Source organism: Lithobates pipiens, unplaced genomic scaffold (genome assembly GCF_037356315.1).
Source record: "Lithobates pipiens isolate NorthernLeopardFrog02 unplaced genomic scaffold, aLitPip1_a1.2 Scaffold_18, whole genome shotgun sequence".
Taxonomy (NCBI): domain Eukaryota; kingdom Metazoa; phylum Chordata; class Amphibia; order Anura; family Ranidae; genus Lithobates; species Lithobates pipiens.
In genome coordinates, this window is record NW_027507758.1 from 263,567,233 (window position 1) to 263,593,589 (window position 26,357).

The window sequence follows — 26,357 nt, forward strand, 5'->3', positions numbered from 1 at the left end:
AGTGGTTTACACCTAAATACCAATTTAATAACTAAAAAAAGGCCAGAGCTCCTAAATACACAATCCCAACAGCAAAACCATTTGGTACAACCCACTACATAACAAAAACATAAGATAAAATTAGGAAAATGTAAACAAACTATGTAATACTATCAATAGTGACCACACATATACATAAATAATGTTAGAACACTCATGTATAATAGATCCAAAACAGTGCATAATGAATGGAGCTTAATCCGTGTGGCTCAAACATCACTTGAAAAGTGAATTAATCAATTCTGTGTGTCTTTATTTCATCTCCAGTGTAATCTTCCTACAGCTGCATGTGTCACACAGTGAAATACTTCCACCAAATCATACCTTTTGGGTGTAGTCTCTCCTGAAAAATTGGACCTCTTAAATTACAGTCATCACATAAGCCATATAACCTACAGAGGTAATCCTCACTCTGACCCTGGACCTACCCAGCCTGAGATTGGATATAACATCTATCGATACAGTGATGAGCTTATCCCTTTCCCTCTGCTTTTTCTACCAATCAATACATAAACTGATTTGCTCCTGTGTTGATTCTTTCTCCCATAATCTAGCCCTATAGGAATTATAAGCGGTTAAGACCATGTCAAATTCAGGTACACACAGTGCTTGCATTTTTAATGATGTATTAGTGATTAATTACTGCATTAATTTGTGTCTTTTATATCTGCCTGGGGCTACTCGTTAAAGAGGAAGTAAACCCTAATGGGTTTACTTCCTCTTTGATTCCCTGCAAAGGTAAAGCATAATGGACTACTATACATCGCATAGTAGTCCATTATGTGTCACTTACCTGACACAGGAGCCAGCGAAGTCACTGCTGTCCCCTGTAGTCTAGAGCCTCCATCTTCTTGGTGGGTCTCGCTGCTCCGGCGCTGTCATTCGTTGAAGGTGTGATGACATCACTCCCGTGCATGCGCATGGGAGCCGCCACTCGCGGCATATTGCCGTTAAGTGCACCTGTGAGCCGCTGTCTGCGGTGCATGTGCTGTAGACATCGGTGCCTGTCTTTCGGCAAATATCTCCTAAACCGTGTAGGTTTAGGAGATATTTCTTGGACCTACAGGTAAGCCTTAATCTAGGCTTACCTGTAGGTCAAAGTGGTTGTAATTGGTTTACAACCACTTTAATCGGAGTTATACCTGTAGACCAGGGATATGCAATTAGTGGACCTCCAGCTGTTGCATAACTACAAGTCCCATGAGGCATAGCGAGACTCTGACAGCCAGAAGCATGACACCCAGAGGCAGGGGCATGATGGGACTTGTAGTTTTGCAACAACTGGAGGTCTGCTAATTGCATATCCCTGCTGTAGACCCATGTACTTGCATAAAAGAGAAATTTACAAAAACAATCTGTGCTTAGGATAATAAATAATTTGAAGCAACATCTCAAGTCATGTTCCTACAGATATTCTTCCCACAGACTTTGTAAATCATTTATGCAATGTTAGTGAATGGATAGGCACTGAAGTAAACATGGTTACCATGTAGTGCACAATGACGAAATGAGAACTATGGTTACTCATCGGTTGGTTCATCCCTATGGTAACAGCATGTTCCTCAATATGTTAGCATGTCTAGAAATACGGTACAAACATAAACACAGCTTCCACTGCAATCCCAAATCAGTTTTTGCAAGGGCATTAATGTGTTTTTTTCAGTAAATAAATCTTTATATAAAGCAGTTTTAAAATGCAGTCAGCAATGATAGATATTTATGTACAGTCAACACATTGGTACAAGTGCCTACCTGAATCCTAATTTAAAGGAATAATCCAGTCAGTTTTGTGACAGCAGTAGTTTCATTGATAGCACTGACTACTGACACTGTGGTCACTATCTAATTACGACGCAGACGTGGATCTGCAACTCATCAGGTTTCGTGTTTTTATTTCACTGTAATCGTATATCTCAAAAACCTATTACATATTGTTTAATGATATTAGCATGTGATAGCATTAGGGATGAGCTTCGTGTTCGAGTCGAACATACGTTTGACTCGAACATCGGCTGTTTGCCCGTTCAGCGAATACCGAATGTAATGGTCCACTCACGCAAAATTCTTGTGGCGCTCACGGCCCACAATGCATCGCAGTGCATTGCTGGCTCATGATTGCCCAAGCATGCACTGTGACCCCGCATGCTTGGCCAATCACAACGCCGGCAGCGGGGAGAGCCATGATTGGCCACAGGCAGGATGCCTGTGGCCAATCATAGCTCAGGCTGTGTTGTACACGCCCCACACTATATAAGGCCGCCAGTGTGGCGGTCTTGTGTAGTGCGTTGGCGTCTGTAGAAGTTAGTGGGTGTTCTCTGTGTACCTTCAACACAGTATACACCGTTCATTATCGTCCGATTTTGCGTAATTGAGCTGTTAGCAATCTGCAGGAGTTTGTGCCTGTTGTCTGCGTGCCCTGACCGCAGTATACACCATTATATCCACCTATATAGCTAGCTATATTGCTCTTTTGTAATAGAGCTTGCAGTCAGTTTTAGGAGATTGTGCATGTTGTCTGCGTGCCCTGACCGCAGTATACACCGTTATATCCACCTATATAGCTAGCTATATTGCTCTTTTGTAATAGAGCTTGCAGTCAGTTGTAAGAGATTGTGCGTGTTATCCGCGTGCCCTGACCGCAGTATACACCGTTATATCCACCTATATAGCTAGCTATATTGCTCTTTTGTAATAGAGCTTGCAGTCAGTTGTAGGAGATTGTGCGTGTTGTCTGCGTGCCCTGACCGCAGTATACACGCTATATCCACCTATCTAGCTAGCTATATTGCTCGTTTGTAATAGAGATTGCAGTCAGTTGTAGGAGATTGTGCGTGTTGTCTGCGTGCCCTGACCGCACACTATACACAGTTATATCCACCTATATAGCTCTTCTCTAATTGAGCCATCTGCCATCTGCCGGAGTTAGTGGGTGTTGTGTGCCTCCAGCACAATATACACTACCCAATTGCTGGTTTTCCCATCTCCCTTCAGGCCATTACCATGTCTGGAAGGCCAACAAGGAGAGGCAGACAGGCGCGAGCCGATAAAAGAGGGCAAGCAGGCTCTGTGTCTAGAGACAACAGTGCTGGTCATGGACGCGGTGCATCATCATCATCAGCACGTGGCCATGGGACTCGCTTGTCCTTCTTTTCGGCAGCTGGACGTGTTGAGTCGCATCATGCCGAAGACTTGGTAGAGTGGATGACCAAGCCCTCTTCATCCTCCTCATCCTCTCTCACCCAGGCTCAGGGTACTAGCAAAGCAGCTGCCAACGCATTGTCTTCCCTCCTCTCAATGTCATCATCAGTGACTCCTTCCCTAGACCCACCATGTCCTCCTGAGGAGTCCCTTGAACTCTTTGAGCACTGTGTTGGGGACATGCTCCAGGAGGATGCCCAGTGTTTTGTAGGCTTTGATGATGATACTCAGCTAGAGGAAGGCAGTAGCGTGAGCGCAGAGAGAGGGGATGCTCAAGGAGGACAGCAATCTGGCAGTCATGTTCCACAAGCTGCAGCATACTGCCAGGTTTGCTCCAGCGATGAAGAAGGAGGGGATGATGAGGGAACTGACTCCACGTGGGTGCCTGGTAGGACAGAGGAGGAGAAGGAGGAGGAGGAGGCACATGTCCAATGAGGCAGGATGCCCTCCGGGGGCCAGCTTAGGAGCAGCACACCGACTGAATCACACCGCAGAGCTCCGCCTGTGCAGGGCGCTGCCTCTGCGCGTTTTTCTAAAAGTTCTTTGGTGTGGGCCTTTTTTGAGACGAGTGCATCGAATCGCACCGCTGCTATTTACAACATATGTCTCAAGCGTATCTCGCGTGGCCAAAACATCAGCCGCTTGGGCACCACATGCTTGACCAGACATATGTTGACCTGCCATGCAGCTCGTTGGCAAGCGTACCTCAAATACCCACACCAAAGAACAATCCTCATCAGCTGGGATCTCCAACCCCAGTAGACCTTCAGTCCTCTCTGAAACCTGCTCTGAGAGGAATGAAGGTGTAGAATTAAGTGTGTCACAGTCAAGTGCTTCCGGGGACTCTGCTAGCAGTACACCCACGTCCGATTATAGCAGGCAAATTTCCCTTCCCCAGCTGCTGGACCATCGAAAGAAGTTCACTCCCAGCCATCCACATGCCCAGCGGTTGAATGCTAGCTTGGCTAAATTGCTAGCACTTCAACTGCTGCCTTTTCAGTTGGTAGACTCTGCCCCCTTCTGTGAGTTTGTACAATGTGCGGTTCCTCAGTGGCAGGTTCCCAAACACCACTTTTTCTCACGGAAGGTGATTCCGGCTCTCTACCGGCATGTGGAAGGCAATGTCCTTGCCTCGCTGGACAGAGCGGTCAGTGGTAAGGTGCCTATTACCGCTGACTCATGGTCCAGCAGGCATAGACAGGGACGTTACCTGTCTTTCACGGCCCATTGAGTCACTCTTCTGGCAGCTGGGAAGGATGCAGGACAAGGTGCAGTAGTGGGGGGTTGTTCTGCCACCACGCCTCCAAAATGCTACTACTGGTTGTGACACACCTCTCTCCTCCACCCCCTCCTCTTCTTCTTCCTCCTTGGCCTCTTCCAGTGCTCTTCCTCAGAACCAGCGGTGCTCCGTAGGCGTTCCAGGGGCTACGCAAGTACGCAGGCAAAACAATGCCATGCCGTGCTTGCGCTGGTTTGTTTGGGGGACAGGAGCCACACTGGGGCAGATATTTTGTCAGCTCTGCAGGGGTAGGCCGAGAGGTGGTTGACGCCACGTCGGCTTAAACCAGGAATGGTGGTTTGCGACAATGGCACCAACCTCCTCTCCGCCCTCCGACAGGGACAACTGACCCATGTGCCCTGTGTGGCTCACATCCTTAACCTGGTGGTGCAGTGGTTCTTGGGCAGGTACCCGGGCTTACAGGATGTCCTGAAACAGGCCAGGAAAGTCTGTGTGCATTTCTGCCGATTATTTAATGCCTGTGCTCAGCTGGTTGAGCTCCAAAAGGAGTTGAACCTGCTCAAGATCCGCCTTATATGTGACATGCCCACCAGGTGGAACTCAACGTTGGCCATGCTGCAGCGGCTGCACACGCAGCAGAGGGCCATCAATGAGTACCTGTGCGACTACGGCACCAGGACAGGGTCAGGGGAGCTCGGTTTTTTCTCACCACGCCAGTGGGGCATGATCAGGGATGCATGCACTGTCCTGTCACTGTTTGAGGAGGCCAAAAGGATGGTGAGCAGTGACAGTGCATGCATCAGTGACACTGTACTTATTGTCCACCTGTTGGAGCATACGCTGTGTGGAATAATGGACAGGGCACTTGAGGAAGTACAGAGGCAGGAAGAGGAGGACTTCCATGCCTCTCAAGGCCCCCTTTATCCAGACAGTGTTTTTGCTGTCCCACCCATCACACAGGAAGAGGACGAGGAGGAGGAGGAGGAGGATGATTGTGTCAGCATGGAGGTGGAGGCTGGCACTCAGAATCAGCAGCAGCAGTCTTGTAGGGATGATTTACAGTCCCAAGAAACCCATGGACTTGTACGTGGCTGGGAGGAGGTAACTGCGGATCATGTTGTCCTTAGTGACCCAGAGGACTCCGGACCAAATGCCTCAGCTAACCTACGCTGCATGGCCTCCCTGATCCTGCAAAGCCTGCGGAAGGATCTTCGTATTCTTTGGATCAAGGAGAGGGACCATTACTGGCTGGCCACTCTCCTTGATCCACGGTACAAGGGTAAGATTGCCGACCTTATCTTGCCGTCGTAGAGGGAGCAGAGGATGAGACATCTCCGGGAGGCCTTGCAGAAAGGTCTGTGCAACGCGTTCCCAGAGACTTACAAACTCCTGGTCCTGGACAACGTGTTGCTGAGGCATCGGTCAGAAGGAGCGGTGGAGAAGGTGGCAGTCTGACCGATGCGTTCAGACAATTTTTTAGTCCGCAGCCCCAAGGTATGATCGGTTCCAGCAACCATCGCCAGCGTCTGATTTACATGGTGCAGGAATACCTAGGGACAAGGTCAGACTTGGACACCTTTTCCACCAAAAATCCTCTGGCTTACTGGGTCTTAAGGATGGATCACTGGCCAGAGCTTGCACAGTATGCAATTGAGCTACTGGCCTGTCCTGCATCCAGCGTTCTTTTGGAACGCACCTTCAGTGCTGCTGGTGGCTTTGTTACCGATCACAGGGTGCGCCTGTCCACCGACTCAGTTGATCGACTGACCTTCATCAAGAAGAATATTTTTGGTTCTGGGTGATGCCACCAGCCCAATTTTTCAGCCCCTGTTTAACAGGGGCATTTAATTACAATTTATGATGCAATGCTTTGCAGCAGGCTCATTCCTGCACTACAACTAGAGTATATGGGAGAGGTTGCAGTGTCGTGGCACCAGCACCAGTGCCTAAGGCCCAATTTTTCAGCCCCTGTTTAACAGGGGCATTTAATTACAATTGTTGATGCAATGCTTTGCAGCAGGCTCATTCCTGCACCACAACTAGAGTATATGGGAGAGGTTGCAGTGCCGTGGCACCAGCACCAGTGCCTAAGGCCCAATTTTTCAGCCCCTGTTTAACAGGGGCGTTTAATTACAATTCTTGATATAATATTTCACAGCAGGGTCCATTCCTGCGCCCACCAAGAGTAACTGTGAGGGCTTACAGTGTTGTGGCAACACCACCACCACCACTAAAGGCCCAATTTTTCGGCCCCTGTTCGACAGGTGCATGTAATTACCATTCTTGATATAATATTTCACAGCAGGGCCCGTTTCAGCGCCCACCAAGAGTAACTGTGAGGACTTACAGTTTTGTGGCACCAGCACCACCACCAGCAAAGGCCCACTTTTTCTACCACTGTTCAGCAAGGGCATGTAATTACAATTCTTGATATAATAGTTCACAGCAGGTTGTTCCAGGACCCACCAAGAATAACTTTGAAGGCTTACAGTGTTGAGGCAACACCAACACCTTAGGCCCAAATTTCTGCAGAGCATATAGGGCAGGCCCCTACTTTCAAACATCCAACTTGCAAACATGTCCTACTTGCAAATGGAAGGAGACAACAGGAAGTGAGATGAAATCTACCCCTAGGAAGGGAAATTCTCTCCTGTAAGAGTTGATATGGGAAAAACGTGTCTCCTCTCCATTGATGCTTTATCACCAATCCTTGTTTCACTAAAAACCCCAAATTTTCAAAAAACATTTGTCATTTGGACAGAAAGTGAGGTGAAATCTTCTGAAGAGGTGCAGAGACAGCAAAAAAGATGGTACAGGGGTGATATTCCCTTTGCCGTGTTGCTGAAAATGAACAGCAAAAGCCGGAAGTACCAAACCCAAATGAATGCCCCCCGAGACACTTCAGTGTCTCAGGGCAAATCCACTTTGCACTGCAAATGCACTTGAAAGTAAAGTGGCTGTAGATCCGAGGGGGACATGCAAGGAAAATAAAAAACAACATTTTAGCTTGCACATGATTGGATGATAAAATCAGCAGAGCTTCCACTCATTTCAGATCTACCCCTTAGATTTAGAGCGACTGCACTTTCAAGTGCACTTGCAGTACAAAGTGGATTTCGTAAATAACCCCATTGTGTTCAAGTAAGAAACTCAATGCCAACAACATAAATTGATTGAATGTTTCTTCGTGATGGCTGATTTGTGACAAGATTTTTTTGATACAAATGACTCCTTTATTATGCAGTATGGAGCTATAAAGTGTTTCTATATTAATGGAGACCAAGGTAGAATGATTAGCTACTTAGACTCCATCAATAATCCATCGATGTTCAGGGAGATGTTTGGGTCTCACATCGGGGTTGTCTCCATCCCTATGTCTTTTCGGCTATCTTGTGCGTTTCATCTGTTTAAAAGAGGGCTGTGACACATTGGAAGAAATGGACGAGGTATCAGAGAAATCCAGTTGCCTTGAGTTAAGTATAGGATTTTGTTGATTCACTCTGCCATTAGCTTGTTGCTACCATCTGTAGGCTCTGTCTTCTCGAAAGGCCTGCTTGTCCCATAAGAATTTGTTCTCCTTTTTGGAAAGAATGGATTTGTTGAAGAGCTCAATATGGGTCCTCAGATTATTATTGAATTCTGAAAAGGACAGGCAGGCCTTTCAAGAAGGCAGAGCCTATAGATGGTAGCAACAAGCTAATGGCAGAGTGAATCAACAAAATCCTATACTTAGCTCTAGGCAATCTGATTTCTCTAATACCTCGTCCATTTCTTCCAACATGTCACAGCCCTCTTCTAAACAGACCAGACACACAAGACAGCTGAAAAGACATAGAGATGGAGGCAACCCTGATGTGAGACCCAAATATATCCCTGAAAATCGTACACGTAAAACTCCTACTAAGGGCGCCACCCCAGGGCCACAATTACGAGGTTAAACATCTACCCAAGGGAATCTCATTGCTATCAGGACAGACGCTACTCCACTATCCAACACTAAAATTCCTAATCTGTTTTTTCCCAAAAATCCAGGACCTCCTTCAGCCCCTTCCATTTAGGCATTCCTACACACATACAAAAGACATTTCTGTACTTAGGGACTTACGTTTCATAAAATCATAAAGTAGATAAATTTGAAACTATAAAAAATCTACATCTGTTCACACGTAAACTTCAATTACGAAGTATGTATGATAAAGTTGGTCTAGGGTCTACTACTGGTCGCTCAGCGAACAACAAGCACTAGCCAATATAAACTCCCTTTTAGAAGAAGGCAACACTAAAGACCAACCAACACTATTGAATTGGAATCTCTTTTAGAACAAGCTGTAAATCCCTCTACTTCACCCATGGTCCCTTCGACATTAAAGAAAAAATCAGACCTATATCCTCCCCCAAGCTCAAATCATGGTATAGCTACCTTTTTGAAATTGAACAACACAGGATATCAAAAGTCTAAATCCAACAACACATTTATCTGAAAATCTAACAACCAACGAAAAAACAGCTATAAAAGAACTATCCAGTAATCAGAATCTGGCTAGTAAACCTTCAGATAAAGGGGGAACATCATCCTAATGGACAATGTCAATTATGTGTATGAAATTACTCAAGAATATGGACTGGTATAGACCCATTAAACCTGAAATGATTAATATGTTCAATGAGGATTTCTATACGCTTATCAACAGTGCACTCCATAACAATGTAGTCTCTAACCAGATTTGGAAGTTTATTTGTATGTCCTTTCCAATTATACCTACATTCTATTCCCTCTCCAAGATTCATAAGAACAATGTAGATCCCCCAGGCAGACCGATTGTGTTGGGAATGGCTCCGTTATGGAAAACCTTTCTAGAGTGGTAGAGGAACAACTCAGACCATTTGTGTCTTCCTTACCTTCACATGTGAGAGACACGACTCATTTACTTCAAATTATAGATGGAGTACAGGTAGCTAATCATTCTACCTTGGTCTACTTCGATACCGCATAATAAAGGAGTAATTTGTATAAAAAAAATCTTGTGGGATCTAAACGTGGTGATCCGTGCAACACTCTTGGCACCTTCCCCATGGGGCCGTTGGGGATTGTCGCTACAAGAATACGATAAGGGATCCACGACTCCCTAATGGCTGGACATTTGTACCTAAGCATTATGCCAATTGCCAAATCACATTTGTGGTGTATTTATTACTATATTGGCAAAACCATACAAAGATTATGGAAAAGACTTTATCGCCATATATCGGCAATGAAAACCAGTAACCCAGTCTTCCCTTTAGGACGCCATGTAGCATCTGTCCATAACAACCGGTTTCCCAAAATCTTGGTTCTTGTATTGGATCGATTGCATCACACTCCCAGAGGAGGAGATCTTAATAAGATTCTCCTCCAATGGGAATAGGGGGTGGATTTCCAATCTGAATGCAACCTCACCTCCAAGTCTAAATGAAGTCCTGAACTTCAAACCCTTTCTACAAGTTTTTACATCAGGGGGCTATGAAGGGGATATATAAACACATAATACTTCCAGCTATTCTTCCTTTTTATTTTGTTTCTATATATACTTTTTTTTATTATTATTTATGTTTATATTTATTTTTATTATTTATGTATTATTAGTTCTTATTTTTTTATTGTTATCTTTATATTCATTTTCATTTTTATTTTTATATTCATTTTGTCATTTATTTTATTTTTCTATTTATTTTATTTTTATCTTTATTCATTTTAAATATTTATTATTTATTATTATTTTATTTTTATTTCATTTATTCATTTTCCTATTTATTTTTATTTTATTTTTCTTCTCCTTCTTTTCCTTCCATGTCCAAATGTTTTCCATGTCTGCTCTAGAATCCCCTCTGTGCTGGTTTATAGATTTCTATAGATTTTGGGAGGTTGTAGCAACTGTTAGTAGTTTTGCATTCATCTGCCTCATTCTATCTTTATACTATAACGGGGTTAACATTTTATAACTATTAATATGTACACTTTTGTTTGTATATATTTAATGTTGTTCTTCATCCTATTTCTTTTCTCCTTCATGTTCACTGCACTCCATATTTTCCGTATGTACCTAATTTGAAACCCCTTCTACTATATTGCTAAATTGAATTATGTGACCAAATACATTGCACTGGTGTTTAGATTGGAATAGTGCGATCTATGGTCTCCCCCAGCACGGCAAGGTCCCCTGACACTGAAGTGTCTCAGGGCATTACTTAGGCTTGGTACCTCCAGCTTTTGCTGTTCACTCTCAGCAACACGGCGAACCAAGCATGTGTGATTCGGCTGGCTTCCATCTGCCGGATCCTTCAGCCCTCCTCACCGTGTGGGCGGTGCTCCGACGTCTGATGCCATCGCATCCTATGATTCGCCATTTTGTCAACGGATCAGCCTATGATGCTCTCCCCTCAGCTTGTATATGCACCAGCTGAGCCAGAGAGGGCTGTTCATCATTGGGCGAACCTCTCCTGAAACTAATCACCCATCAAATTACCCGTCCCTTATGGGCGGGCAGCGGGCTGCATACACGTACACTGTTATTTAAACAAATATGGCACCATCATTTGTTTGTTGCATGCCCTGGCTTCACATCAGCAAGCAGAATTTCCTTATTATTTATTGGACTAAGTAACTCTATATGTTCAGTACATTGTATCTATAGCTGATCCATTGGCCTGGCCTAGTCGCAGATATCATAGGGAATTGATCTAGTCTTTAAACACCAAATGTTGTTAACTTGTCTTGTATACATTTGCTATGCTACTCATGTATCAGTTCTTTTGATTTATATGTACACTAATAGCTTTTTAATGTACTTGCTAGTGTTTCCCCATAATTAACTATCAGACATTTTATTGTTAGTGAGTACTAATCAATATTAATTTAGCTATGTGCATATATTACTTATCTCATACTTTACATTTATACTACATTATATTATTTCTTATGTTTAGGGGTCCGTGTTCTTTTTCTGCTGCTCCTTGTGGATTCCATAGTCTGTCGCACTTGCTGTTTCCTACTGGTGCTATTGTTTGTGGTCACTGTCGGAGTTTTATTACTCCCTGTGCTAAAATCCTATGTTACATTGCATTACATTGGATTGTTCAAACACTTTAACTTTCTAAAATCAGTCTCAGACTGACATCACCATTCGGAAGTTTGGAGAGTAATGTCACACCTGTTGAGTAAATTGGCCTCTTAGTGCCTGTGCATTTTTTGTGCATGGATATTTCCACCAGTAAGTCCCTCATCATTTGCTATGTTCTATTGTTCTATTTTTTCATTCCCAAATGTTTTCATGCATACTATATTTGAGTAATTTGTGCTTATGTATTTTTATGTTAGATTATACAGGACACCTTCCAAACCCTAAAGAAGGATTTTTATAAGTAAACTCCGAAACATGTTGGGTGCTCTGATCTTCATGATTGATTATGTTCTCTCAGCATAGAGACCTTCTCTCATGTCTCAGAATATTAACTGTATGGAAATGTTCAATATAATTGTTAGCATTGTCTTTTAACCATGTGTTTTATGGATATTGTATTTGTTTGAATAAATTTGGTTACTATTTCTACTATACCCAGTTACTCTCTTTATATGCTTATCCACCACCCGTACAATACCCGGGGCATTATCTTATATATTTTCTCTGATTATTTGAGATGTGGTTTGGGTTTAAACTTTTTCATTGTTAGGTAGTCCCTATATTTTTTCTCCTTCTGAGGGTGAGACACTTTCCTACTTCTGTTTTGTTTTCTCTACTATTGTTTATAGATATTTTTATGGGCATGTAATAGCCTTTAAGATGTATATTTATGTAATGTCATTCCATTTGTTGTAGCAACTAGATTTCATACTGGGCGTGTCTTATGTCATCCAAGCCTCCAGTTAGTTTTCTCCCCCATCCCATGCGAGGAAGCTTACTCTACTAGGGATGAGCTTCGAGTTCGAGTCAAACTCATGTTCGACTCGAATATTGCCTGTTCGGCGAACAGTGAACAATTTGGGGTGTTCACGCCAAATTCGAAAAGCCGGGAACACCCTGTACAAGTCTATGGGAGAAATCTAAAGTGCTAGTTTTAAAGGCTAATATACAAGTTATTGTCCTAAAAAGTGTTTGGGGACCTGGGTCCTGCCCCAGGGGACATGGATCAATACAAAAAAAGTTTTAAAAACGGCTGTTTATTCAGGAGCAGTGATTTTAATAATGATTAAAGTGAAACAATAAAAGTGTAATATTCCTTTCAATTTCATACCTGGGGGGTGTCTATAGTATGCCTGTGAAGGGGCGCATGTTCCCTGTGCTTAGAACTGTCCCTGCACAAAGTGTTATTTCTGCAGGAAAAAAAGTATTTTAAAATCACTCGCGGCTATAATGAATTGTCGGCTCCCGTAATACAGAGAACACTCATTGAAAGTCATTGATAACAAAAAAAAAGCGTGGGGTTCCCCCAAATTCAATTACCTGGCCCTTCAGGTCTGGTATGGATATTAAGGGGAACCTGGCAGGCCGCAGGAAAAGAGGGGGGACAAGAGAGTGCCCCCCCTCCCGAACCGTACCAGGCCACATGCCCTCAACATTGGGAGGATGCTTTGGGGGTCTGTGACCCCTCAAAGCACCATGTCCCCATGTTGATGGGGACAAGGGCCTCATCCCCACAACTCTGGCCGGTGGTTGTGGGGGTCTGCGGGCGGGGGGCTTATCAGAATCTGGAAGCCCCCTTTAACAAGGGGACCCCCAGATCCTGGCCCCCTGTTTGAAAATGTAAGGGGGTACAAAAGTACCCCTACCATTCACAAAGAAAGTGTAAAAAATTGTTAAATAAGACAAACACACTTTTGAAAAATTCCTTTATTAAAAATAAAAAAAATAAAAAAAAGATTCCAGCGGTGGTAATCCACTCTTGCTATCCAGCGATGGATGATCATCTCTCCGGGGTCCAGCGATGGCTGATCTGATCCAGCGAGGGGTGATTTCTCAGTCCAGCGCAGTCCATCCATGCATCCATCTTCTGTCTCCACTGTCGGAGACACTGTGGGATGCCAGTGTCCTATCATATACAGTCCCCCATCGGATAATGTCTGCTGTGTACTGCGCATGCGCAGTACACAGCACACACAGATTCCAAAAATAGCCCAAGATGAAGTCCAGGTTCTAGCATCACCATCCAAGTGGACATAGAGTTGGAATATAACAGAGCCAAGTGCAGCGAGGCTGTGCCCGAAGCGTGGTGAGCAAAGCACGCCCGAGAGGGGCCTTCTAATTTTCCCATCCCTATGTCCGCTTGGATGGTGGGGCTACCACCTCGACTCACGGCGCAGGCGCCGTTCATCTTCGGAGATATTCTGAAGCTTCTTCTGCTCTGTACTGCGCAAGTGCTGCCATGCGCAGTACGGGGCAGACACTGTATGATGGCCGGACTGAATATGCCAGAGCACCGGCGCCTGACATTTCTTATATTAGCTGGGCTTCCCCAATGACGTATGGGTGACCCACCCCCCTCTGATGTACCGCAGGTTTCCATTACATCAGAGGGGGTGGGGTCACCCATACATCATTGGGGAAGCCCAGCTTCCCTCACTAGCATCAGAGGGGGGCGGGGTCAGGTGACAGGTGGCCCCGCCCTCCTCATATAAGAAACATCAGGCGCCGGAATCTCGCAGTGTCTCCGACAGTGGAGACAGAAGATGGATGCATGGATGGACTGCGCTGGATTGAGAAATCACCCCTTGCTGGATCAGATCAGCCATCACTGGACCCCGGAGAGATGATCATCCGTCGCTGGATAGCAAGAGTGGATTACCACCGCTGGAATCTTTTTTTAATTTTTTTTATTTTTAATAAAGGAATTTTTCAAAAGTGTGTTTGTCTTATTTAACTATTTTTTACACTTTCTTTGTGAAATGGTAGGGGTACTTTTGTACCCCCTTACCATTTCAAATGGGGGGGCGGGATCTGGGGGTCCCCTTGTTAAAGGGGGCTTCCAGATTCTGATAAGTCCCCCGCCCCCAGACCCCCACAACCACCGGCCAGGGTTGTGGGGATGAGGCCCTTGTCCCCATCAACATGTGGACATGGTGCTTTGAGGGGTCACAGACCCCCAAAGCATCCTCCCAATGTTGAGGGCATGTGGCCTGGTACGGTTCAGGAGGGGGGGCGCTCTCTCGTCCCCCCTCTTTTCCTGCGGCCTGCCAGGTTGCGTGCTCGGATAAAGGGTCTGGTATGGATATTTAGGGGGACCCCTACGTCAATTTTTTTGACGCGGGGTTCCCCTTAATATCCATACCAGACTTCGTGTCTGGTATGGTTATTTAGGGGGAACCCCACGTCAATTTTTTTTTAATTTGATGCGGGGTTCCCCTTAATATCCATACCAGACCTGAAGGGCCTGGTAATTGAATTTGGGGGAACCCCACGCTTTTTTTTTATCAATGACTTTCAATGAGTGGTCTCTGTATTACGGGAGCCGATAATTCATTATAGACACGAGTGATTTTAAAGGACTTTTTTTTCTGCAGAAGTGACACTTTGTGCAGGGACAGTTCTAAGCACAGGAAACATGCGCCCCTTCACAGGCATACTATAGACACCCCCCAAGTACGAAATTTAAAGGAATATTACACTTTTATTGTTTCACTTCAATCATTATTATCAATCACTGCTCCCGAAAAAACTGCTGTTTTTAAAACTTTTTTTTTGCATTGATCCATGTCCCTTGGGGCAGGACCCAGGCCCCCAAACACTTTTTAGGACAATAACTTGCATATTAGCCTTTAAAACTATCACTTTAGATTTTGAACATTCGAGTCCCATAGACTTTAATAGGGTTCTAAAGTTCACACGAAGTTTAGGTTTGTTGGCAGGTTCTGGTGCAAAACGAACAGGGGGGTGTTCGGCTCATCCTTATACTCTACTAGCCTTTCTAGATTGTCTATACTTTCTAGATAATATGTTTATGAGACCCACACATAAAACAGTGGGTTGTGATCTTTGCAATTTTCTTTGTTACTACATGGTCATCTACACATAATATTAGTACTTTTTTGACTGCTTATGATCTTTATGCACAGAAAACTCAATACAATTTTTGTTAAAAAAAAGAAGAAGAATCTGCATACTTAACTATTTTCAGGTTATTTGAGTCCCGTCATGTGACCTGCTCCCTTGTGTCAGTCAGTGGCAGCTTCAGGGGAGAGAAAGGAAGCACCAACATGGGCCATAGTAAGTCTATAGGTGATGTCACTGGTCAGGCTGACCTCCCCTGCAGCTTGTGCTGACTGACACGGGGAAGGTCAGTACTGTATAGAGATCTTTTTCCTGCAAGTTATCCCAGAATTCCAATAATTAAATAAGCATTTTTTTATGAGATATTCTTATAAAACATTTTTATGAATTATATGTGGTAATTAATTATGTATGTGAAGTATTCAATAGGATGAGTATTGTAATGTTTTGTCACTAATTTAATAATATCTATGTATTTTAAGAGTGATCTGAAACAATCATTTAAAATTGATGTTTCAGATTAAACATGTTGAAGTGCCAGCCTCCCATGACTTTACTCAGCTGGATAATGTGATTAACGGCCCTGGAGAAATTTAAGACTAAAGTATCTAGAGAGGGTTAAGATTGGGCAGTCAGACGACTATAATGCCCCATACACACGGTCGGACATTCCGACCACAAAATCCGTTGGATTTTTTTCCTACAGATTTTGGCCGAAACTTGTCTTGCATACACACAGTCGCACAAAGTTGACGGAAAATCTGATCGTTTGAAACAAGACATAAAACACGTACGACGGGACTACGTAGAGACCAGTAGCCAATAGCTTTCGTCTCCAATTTTTTTCTGAGCATGCACGGCACTTTGTGCGTCGGAATTCTCTACACACAATCATAAAAAGTCTGATCGGATTTTGTTGCCGGAAAATTTTAGATCCAGCTCTCAAAATGTTTCCGTCGGAAATTCCGACAGAAAAAGTCCGATAGAGCCCACACACGATCGAATTTTCCAACAACATAATCCGATCTGACTTTTTCTGTCGGAATTTCCGACCATGTGTATGGGGCATAAGAGTAATGTCACCACACTGTATAGCCACACCCTCAGACAAAGTCGTAAGGACAAAACACATTAGTCAGAACCATACGGCATCCAGAAGATATGACAACACGCCGACCAGAGGTGACGTGGATCGGAGGACTGCAAGTGTGGTGAGACACAGTGTTTGTTCCTACACTATCCAGAGTGGCATGCTGGTTTATTGTGAGATTGATGTGATGGGCATTATTACTGATGCACTTTTGTGGGTATTTTATTGGGAATTTTTTTTTAAATAAAGCGTTTTAAATGCTATTTATGCTATGCAGGCTGCTTTCTCCTTTTGAGCACAAGTGAGCCTATCAACTTATGGTGGCATGCAGACTCTGAGGAGGACCTGCTTTTCTGAAAGGAGTTTCCAATGCCTGTTTTGCAAATCCATAAAATCATGGCAAAAGTAGATGGAAGTGTTAAACCATAAGGGGAGTGGATTTCACTAGGTTACTGCGGTAAAGCGGATGTGAAAAATAAGCACCTTGGATTTTGAACTGTTTACAAATTCTTATAACCCGAAAGGGGATTTTTTGAACCGATAAACTTTGATTTATTATTTCTATTTATTTTTATTATTTTGCACTAAAAGGTGGACTGTTGATTTTAATTATCACTGGGTGTTTTATGTGTATTATTATTATTAATAATAATAATAATAATAATAATAGTATAGGATAGTGCTGCCTTGGAAACCTTGTTTTTTCTTGATTTTTTATTCCCAGAATTCTATCTTACCTCTGAATTGATAACCTGTAAAGGCTTTTAAAGCATTGCCTAAGGACAATTTTGGGTAATATATTTTTTTGTCCTTTAACCACTTCCCGACCGCCGCACGACGATGTACGTCGACAGAATGGCACGGGCAGGCATAAGGGCTTACATGTACGTCCTTGCCTGCCCGCCCGGTGCCTGCGGCGGTCGGTATTCGTTCGGGAGCGATCCCGGACGAGGGGACGGCCATTCATTCATGGCCACCCCCTCGCGATCGCTCCCGACGAATGAGAATGTCCCGTGACATCATTTCCTCTCCTGTAATGTAAACACAGGAGAGGAAGTGATGTATTCTCTCCTTTTTCGTTCCGGCACCGAGGAGAGAGGTTCGGTGAGTTGCACCAACACACCACACATACAGTAGAACATGCCAGGCACACTCACACCCCCCCGTTACCCCCGATCACCCCCCAATTACCCCTGCCCCCCCAGTCACAGTGACACCAATTGCTTTTTTTTTTTTTTTTCTTTTTTTTTTTGCATTGGTGTCATTTGTGACTGTAATAACTGTTAGGGCAGTTAGGGTTAGCCCCCTTTAGTTCTAATGTGCCCCCCTAACCCCCCCAATAAAGGTTTAACCCCGTGATCACCCCCCGTCCCCAGTGTCACTAAGGCTGGGTTCACATTGCAGCGGTTTATGAGAACGAATGTGATTCGCACCGCACTGCAGTGCAAATCACATCCGATCTCTGTGCGATTCGAGTTCAGCCATACAGATAGTATGGCTGAATTCGTGTCGCACCCGCCGCACCCGCCGCACCTGCCGCAAATTCGCACGGGACCCTTTTTTTGGCCCGCAGCAGAATCGGATCGCATGGGTGTTCACACCATGCGATCCGAGTTTGCAGATCGCACTGCGATATGCGAACTGATCTGGGGGTGTCATTAACATTTCACTGACACTCCCAGCAGTTCGCATAGGGCAGTGTGAACTGCCGCCGGGAGGCATGCGATGCGGGAACCCCCTGTGGATTCATGGCGTTCCCGCATCGCTCCAGTGTGAACCCAGCCTAATAAGCGATAGTTTTTCTGATCGCTGTATTAGTGTCACAGGTGACGCTAGTTAGGCAGGTAGGTATTTAGGTTCGCCGCAGCTTTTTATAGCGCCAGGGACCCCCATATACTACCGCATAAAGCCCCCTGATTGCCCCCTAGTTAACCCTTTCACCAGTGATCACCATATAACTGTTACAGGTGACGCTGGTTGGTTAGTTTTTTTTTATAGTTTCAGGGCACCCGCCATTTATTACCTAATAAAGGTTTAACCCCCTGATCACCCGGCGGGTGTCATTTGTGACTGTAATAACTGTTAGGGCAGTTAGGGTTAGCCCCCTTTAGTTCTAAGGTACCCCCCTAACCCCCCCAATAAAGCTTTAACCCCGTGATCACCCCCCGTCGCCAGTGTCACTAAGGCTGGGTTCACATTGCAGCGGTTTATGAGAACGGATGTGATTCGCACCGCACTGCAGTGCAAATCACATCCGATCTCTGTGCGATTCGAGTTCAGCCATACAGATAGTATGGCTGAATTCGTGTCGCACCCGCCGCACCCGCCGCAAACTCGCACGGGACCCTTTTTTTGGTCCGCAGCAGAATCGGATCGCATGGGTGTTCACACCATGCGATCCGAGTTTGCAGATCGCACTGCGATATGCGAACTGATCTGGGGGTGTCATTAACATTTCACTGACACTCCCAGCAGTTCGCATAGGGCAGTGTGAACTGCCGCCGGGAGGCATGTGATGCGGGAACCCGCCGCGGATTCGTGGCGTTCCCGCATCGCTCCAGTGTGAACCCAGCCTGATAAGCGATCGTTTTTCTGATCACTGTATTAGTGTCACAGGTGACGCTAGTTAGGCAGGTAGGTATTTAGGTTCGCCGCAGCTTTTTATAGCGCCAGGGACCCCCATATACTACCGCATAAAGCCCCCTGATTGCCCCCTAGTTAACCCTTTCACCAGTGATCACCATATAACTGTTACAGGTGACGCTGGTTGGTTAGTTATTTTTTTAATAGTTTCAGGGCACCCGCCATTTATTACCTAGTCTCACTAGTGTACCCCTAAATTTAGGGGTGTCTACTTTCCAAAATGGGGTCATTTGGGGGGGGTTTGTGCCATCTTGGCATTTTATGGCCTTCAAAACTGTAACGCCCTTAGAAAGCCTGAAGGCGGTGCTTGGTTTTCGGGGCCTCGTACGCGGCTAGGCTCCCAAAAAGTCCCACATATGTGGTATCCCCGTACTCAGGAGAAGCAGCAGAATTTATTTTGGGGTGTCATTTCACATATGCCCATGGCATGCGTGAGCAATATATCATTTAGTGACAACTTTGTGAAAAAAAAAAAAAAAGTTTGTAATTTTCCCGCAACTTGTGGCAAAATATAAAATATTCCATGGACTCAACATGCCTCTCAGCAAATAGCTTGGGGTGTCTACTTTCTAAAATGGGGTAATTTGTGGGGGTTTTGTGCCATCTTGGCATTGTATGGCCTTCAAAACTGTTATAGGTAGTGAGGAGTGAAGTCAAATATTTACGCCCTTAGAAAACCTGAAGGCGGTTCTTGGTTTTCGGGGCCCCGTACGCGGCTAGGCTCCCAAAAAGTCCCACATATGTGGTATCCCCGTACTCAGGAGAAGCAGCAGAATTTATTTTGGGGTGTCATTTCACATATGCCCATAGCATGTGTGAGCAATATATCATTTAGTGACAACTTTGTGAAAAAAAAATAAAAAAAAATTAAAGTTTGTAATTTTCCCGCAACTTGTGGCAAAATATAAAATATTCCATGGACTCAAAATGCCTCTCAGCAAATAGCTTGGGGTGTCTACTTTCTAAAATGGGGTCATTTGTGGGGATTTTGTGCCATCTTGGCATTTTATGGCCTTCAAAACTGTAATAGGTAGTGAGAAGTGAAATCAAAAATTTACGCCCTTAGAAAGCCCGAAGGCGGTGCTTGGTTTTCAGGGCCCCGTACGCGGCTAGGCTCCCAAAAAGTCCCACATATGTGGTATCCCCGTACTCAGGAGAAGCAGCAGAATTTATTTTGGGGTGTCATTTCACATATGCCCATAGCATGTGTGAGCAATATATCATTTAGTGACAACTTTGTGTAAAAAAAAAAAAAATATTTTTTTTGTCATTATTCAATCGCTTGAGGCAAAAAAATAAAATATTCAATGGGCTCAACATGCCACTTATCAATTTCCTTAGGGTGTCTACTTTCCAAAATGGGGTCATTTGGGGGGGTTTTGTACTGCCCTGCCATTTTAGCACCTCAAGAAATGAGATAGGCAGTCGTAAACTAAAAGCTGCGTAAATTCCAGAAAACGTACCTTAGTTTGTAGATGTGACAACTTTTGCGCAAACCAATAAATATACAATTATTGACTTTTTTTTTACCAAAGACATGTGGCTGAATACATTTTGGCCTAAATGTATGACTAAAATTGAGTTTATTGGATTTTTCTAATAACAAAAAGTAGAAAATAAATTTTTTTTTCAAAATTTGCGGTCTTTTTACGTTTATATCGCAAAAAATAAAAATCGCAGAGGCAATCAAATACCATCAAAAGAAAGCTCTATTTGTGGGAAGAAAAGGACGCAAATTTTGTTTGGGTACAACATTGCATGACCGCGCAATTACCAGTTAAAGCAGCGCAGTGCCAAATTGTAAAAAGACCTCTGGTCATTTACCAGCAAAATGGTCCGGTCTGAAGGTGGTTAACAGGCATACACAATTTATGGGTGTATTTAAGGCTTGACATGATTGGTATCTATTTTCTTGACACAATCAAATATTTTATATTTTACTAAAATATTTACTATTGTATTGTGTTTGTGTGCACTAAGATTTTATTTGGTGTATTTTTTCTTGAAAAAATACATTTAAGGAACAGGTGCTCAAATATCATCCAGCATAAAAAAAATTCTTCTGCCACAATTTTATTCTACTGGACCTTTGGCTTTAGAAAATATGTAATTATTTTGCTCCAGACTTCAAGAAATTGAACTAGTTTGATTCTACACAAGTAAACCCAACATTATAGATACATGATGATTTTCATGCTGCCATAGGGGCACATTTATCAGGGACAGAATTGCTGTTTCCAATGCATATTTACCATTGTTGACAATTGTTTCTGCTTGTTGTATTTGGGAGTATTTTCCCCCCCTTAAAATTTTTGTTTTTAGCCTTTATTTCTTTATTCTTTTATTTTCTCTTTGTTCCACAAGCCTTTCAGTTTCTTTGCTGTTGTAATCATGATTTTCTAGCAGTTGTATATCTTTATATTTATGTATATATTCATGTAAATATTTATGAAACTTGTTATAACAAAATCAATGGGCAATATATATATATATATATATATATATATATATATATATATATATGATGTGTATATATATATATATATATATATATATCTGTTAGTTTTTTGATTTTCTGGAGTAGAAACAGAAGGATAAAGATAAAATCTCTCCACATGGAGGGCACACTTAAAACAGGTGTCTCTGAGGGAAAAGGGGTCCCAATTAAAATATGTTGCCCCCCCTTTTTTTTAATCACCTCCTGTTTCACTGATAATAGTGATAAATAGAGATAGCAGATCTTAGTGGAGGCACACTCAGCATTAAAAACCTAGCAGAGGGTCTCATCCTTCTCTACTCTATTCAAAATTAAAATACAACATTTTGCTATATTTACAAGGTTACATTACACTGCAGTTATATTTAACTAAAAAAGTTTCATACAGGGCATCTAAGTTGTTTTCCTTACTTTACCAATAAAACTGCTGTTAATTTTTGCTGAGAAGATGCAAAAGCTTGGGAGATATACAGGAAAATTACCATCTGGAATATTAAAACTGGCAAACTCTGGTAACTGTAAGCAAATATGCCTAAATTTGCCTTACAATTATAACTACCCCTCAACTTTATCATAGAATAATAATGTTCTCGCTATGAGTTCCAGTTTTACTCATCTTAGGTTAATTTAAAAATTGAAAAATCCATGTGTTTTTAGTATGATTAGTTTTTCTTTCTTGGAAATAAAATGAATCGCAAAATGAAACATTAATACCAGAGTAAGTGGAGACAGGCAAGATAAAAGCGTGACAGACTGATAACTTGGCAGCAGTTCAATCTGTGCTTTTGAGAACCTAACAAAATGAGAAATGCTGTTTTAAGCTTCACGCCATGTCAGATAATAAGTCACTGAAATGTCCTTGAATTAATTGGTCAGCTACACGTTCCAGGCAACTCACACAATGAAATTCTTAGGGAAGGAATAGCTAGGGCCGTTGCTTTGCCTAATTGAAGTGACTAAATACAATTACAGATGTTCATTTTGGTAAAAAGTATGAATACTGATTAAATAAAAGTTTTTTTCTACCCTCTTTCTAATCTAGAACTTGGTTGTATACAACCATTTACACTATTGCCAATAATTTTGACTTCAAATACAAATCTTTTTGCCCTTACTTATAGTGCCAAACTGGTGCTTTTGTGGACCAGATGCAGACATTTCCATTTTTACTTTATTGGCATTTGCACATTTTTAAATCTGTTTTTTTTTTTTTTCCAGTTTGCAGAGCAGTTTTAAAAATGTGTTCTTGGTTCTTTTAAGAAACATGAGTTTTAGAATTTTGTATGTTAGACGTAGCAAATCTAATACATGTAAATTTGTAAATCATATTTTGTTTTCATTCTGAGGAAAGTGCACCTCTTTTTAACACTTACATACCTCACTGTTGACTTTTCTTACTTACTTCAGCATCCTGTTTAATTTAAATTTACCATTCCTGGTGTAGAGCTTTTGTGAGCTCATTCAATGCTACTAAGTGCTTTTTCGAAGAAGGAGGATTCTGCCAAGACAGATTGTGACCAAGTAGATAGTAATCGTTATGCAATTTCAGACCATGTCCTAATTCAGACCAAGTCTGCTCCTCAAAAAAATACTTTTTTTAATTTCAGCGATATCCAGAACTTTCTGTTTATTGTGCTGTTTCTAGTACAAAATCATGCAACTTTCTTTTTCTTCAAAACACATATACTCAAACTGTGTCCATATTCCAGTGCCCACCCAAACTACTGGCTGGTGCATCTGGAAATTATTTGTTTAGTGGTGGTATCACTACCACCACTAAATGACAGCTTCCTGCCGGCTGGTTTGTTTCAGATTTTAACAAGCCGATGTTTATCCTGCATGATATCATTGACCAAAATTGGTCATAACAATATATGGTCAACAGGGTCATCCAGCTTTACTGGTTGGTTTGTGGACACTTAGCACCCAGAAAGGGCTAGGGCTGATAACTTGTGAAGGGAGTGCAATGGCAGAAGATAGTCAAGGTGTAGATATTGGGTGCTCCATTCATGCGGGCATCATTCAAGATTGGCTCTATGTCTCTGGATGAAGTGATTGACATTGGATCCTCATGGATATGGTTCTGGTATGGATTTTGAGGGGGACACTACATTGTTTTTTTCTTTCTAAAGGATGTTTAAAAATATAGTGTAAGGTCCCCTTAAAAATCTATATCAGACCTTGGTCCAGAGTATAAGTGTCTGGTATGTATTTTTTTGCAAACAGAATGAAAGCAACTGGGAACTGTCAATTAGCAGCAATAGCTTCTTTCTAAAGATCACTTTTGTGCACCACTTCACATGCAGGTGTAAGGCATCTTACAGGTGTGGTAGTTAAACAAATTTTTAATTTTGGTCTGTAAGCCACTAAACAATGTTTTTTAAAATATATATATTTTTTGCCTTGGTACAAAAGCCCCCTATGGCAGCTGAATGGGAATGCATGAACAAAGCCTTTAATTTTCTTTCATGTAATCCCAAAAGCACCATGGTGTGTCTGTTATTAGCACTGAGGGGATAACTGTTATTAGCACTGAGGGGATAAGGTAGCCTAACAACTTGAGGCTGGCCAAAGATGGATTCAAGTTGGGTGATTCAGCAGGGACTGGGTGAATTTTGAACCACGTGTGACTGTCTGTTCTACTGAAGTTAATTGGTAGATTGGCATTTGCCAAACGGCTTGTTGGCCATTCGGCTACATCTCTTTGTCAGAATACAATGTCACAGCTGGAATAGTTTCTCTATCTCTATGGTGGATTGAGGAAACCATTCATTTTTTGTGTTCTGCCTGCTGTCTGAGTAAAAGAAAGTGAACCATCTATGGCCAGATTTAGACTAACAATTATTGGAAACTCTCCTTACAGAAGCAGTCCAAGAGTTGTATTTCTGAAGTACAGGGTGAACCCCTCTCAAAGTAAAATTTGAGCAAGTTAGCAAATCTTCAACAATGAGTGCCTATCCTTTTCAGCTACAGAAATGCCCTGAAAAAAATCTACAATGATTTCTTGCTTTTTTAGCACTACCTTTGGTCAGTGACAAAGTTGTTGCTAACACCCCACTCCAGATGTTTTGAATTCTGGTTGCTTTTGCCTTCGTAACTTTGACCGACATTGAATGATGCTTACCTCTGCCTCTACTGAGAAAACTCCATCTCTGCTAGGAAAATGGTGTCTCTGCCACTCTGCTGCCACCCTGACCTCTAGTGCCATATCATACACACAGAAAACAGGCAGAGTAAAGAGTGCACAGGGAAATAAATGGTCTAGAAATAAGGCAAAATGAGAGAGGTGGGGTGCATTTTGATATTTTTGTCATGGGTGCTACTGGCGCAGACTTCAGATTGCAGATGATGATCTGGGTCTTGAGGCTGCACCGCAATAATTGTTTCCTTATCTGTTTTCTTGCCTCTTAATACTTATGTGGAGTTTCTAACTAATCTTATCATTTGGGGTCCCTCCTCCCCCCTTCCTTTCTCCCCTACTGTAATGTAAACATTATCAACTGTTCTTGTCCATCGATTGCAATGTAAAGATATGAATAAACCTTTTTCTTGTGAAAAATACTGATATAAATTATTTGAGTAAAAACTTAAAATGATCCAAGATTCAGTATCTATTTGGGTCAGTGTCATTAGTTGTCATTAATAGTTAGCTAGTAACATTTCATACCTCTAACATGACATGTGGCTGCAGATTCCTTCCCACACCTTCTTAACTAGGGTATTTGTCTCCACCTGAATATTGTACTACAGACAAGAAGAGGAAAATGCTTGCAGCATGTGTTGGTACTCTGGGATTTCTGGTGTGTATGGAGTCTTTCATAAGCAATTAATGAGGCGGGAAACAGGGCAAAGCGAAAGGTATAGCTTGATACTTTGAACTTACCTACTATATGTATATATTTATATATATTGAAACTACAGTAATGAATAATGCACTTCTATTTTATATATAACATTGCCAAAACTAACTTACATTGCAGAAGCCAGTAATATCATCACAGGAGTCAGAATGTCCAAAACATCTGCATGGCTCACAGATCCCACCAATGAGGGTGCCATTAACTCTTCTGTATCCAGGCAAACAATTCTGTAAAACATGTGTTGCATGGGTATACAGTTATGGTTTGTTTTCTTATAATCATAAACTGGCAGACAAATTAAACTATTACAGTTGTAGAATTTTTCTTTTGAATAATTAATATGCAAGCCATGCTTTCCAACTGACCTTAACATCGACTTTAGCTGGAAGGTTAAGTGAAGCATGAACTTCATTTTTCTTCTGTATTAGTGAGGAATAGAAACAAAAAGAAAAGAAATGGAAATAGAATCAACAGAAAAGAGTTTAGCAAGAAATGTAAGATAAAGGGAATAAGAAAAAGAGAGCCAACAACACTAGTGTTCATGACACCAACAACAGAGGGAGATGTACGATATTAACCTTCATCTATTGTATTGTATTTGTCACGTCTTACATATAAAGATTATGAAAACTGGTTAAAGCTATAATAATGTATATTTAATACAAAAAAAATGTTTTATTCTTCTATAGATGTATGTCCTCTAAGACACAATCACACTTTACAATTCATATGAACCTTACAAACATAGAGGCTAGAATCTGAGTTCACCTGA

At 42.4% G+C, this 26,357-nt stretch overlaps 1 protein-coding gene across 6 annotated transcripts in view; it reads right to left on the reverse strand.

Moving 5' to 3' along the window:
* LAMA2 (laminin subunit alpha 2) overlaps positions 1-26,357 on the reverse strand; it is a 1,237,914-nt gene that overhangs the window by 514,496 nt on the left and 697,061 nt on the right. For 3 of the 6 annotated variants that reach the window (XM_077486898.1, XM_077486897.1, XM_077486894.1), the window contains exons 16-17: positions 25,951-26,004; positions 25,699-25,812 (exon numbers count right to left, since the gene is read on the reverse strand). In XM_077486898.1, the coding sequence (XP_077343024.1) occupies positions 25,699-25,812; positions 25,951-26,004 (168 nt within the window). The remainder of the gene's footprint in view (positions 1-25,698; positions 25,813-25,950; positions 26,005-26,357) is intronic. The other 3 variants (XM_077486899.1, XM_077486900.1, XM_077486895.1) reach the window with 1 other exon arrangement.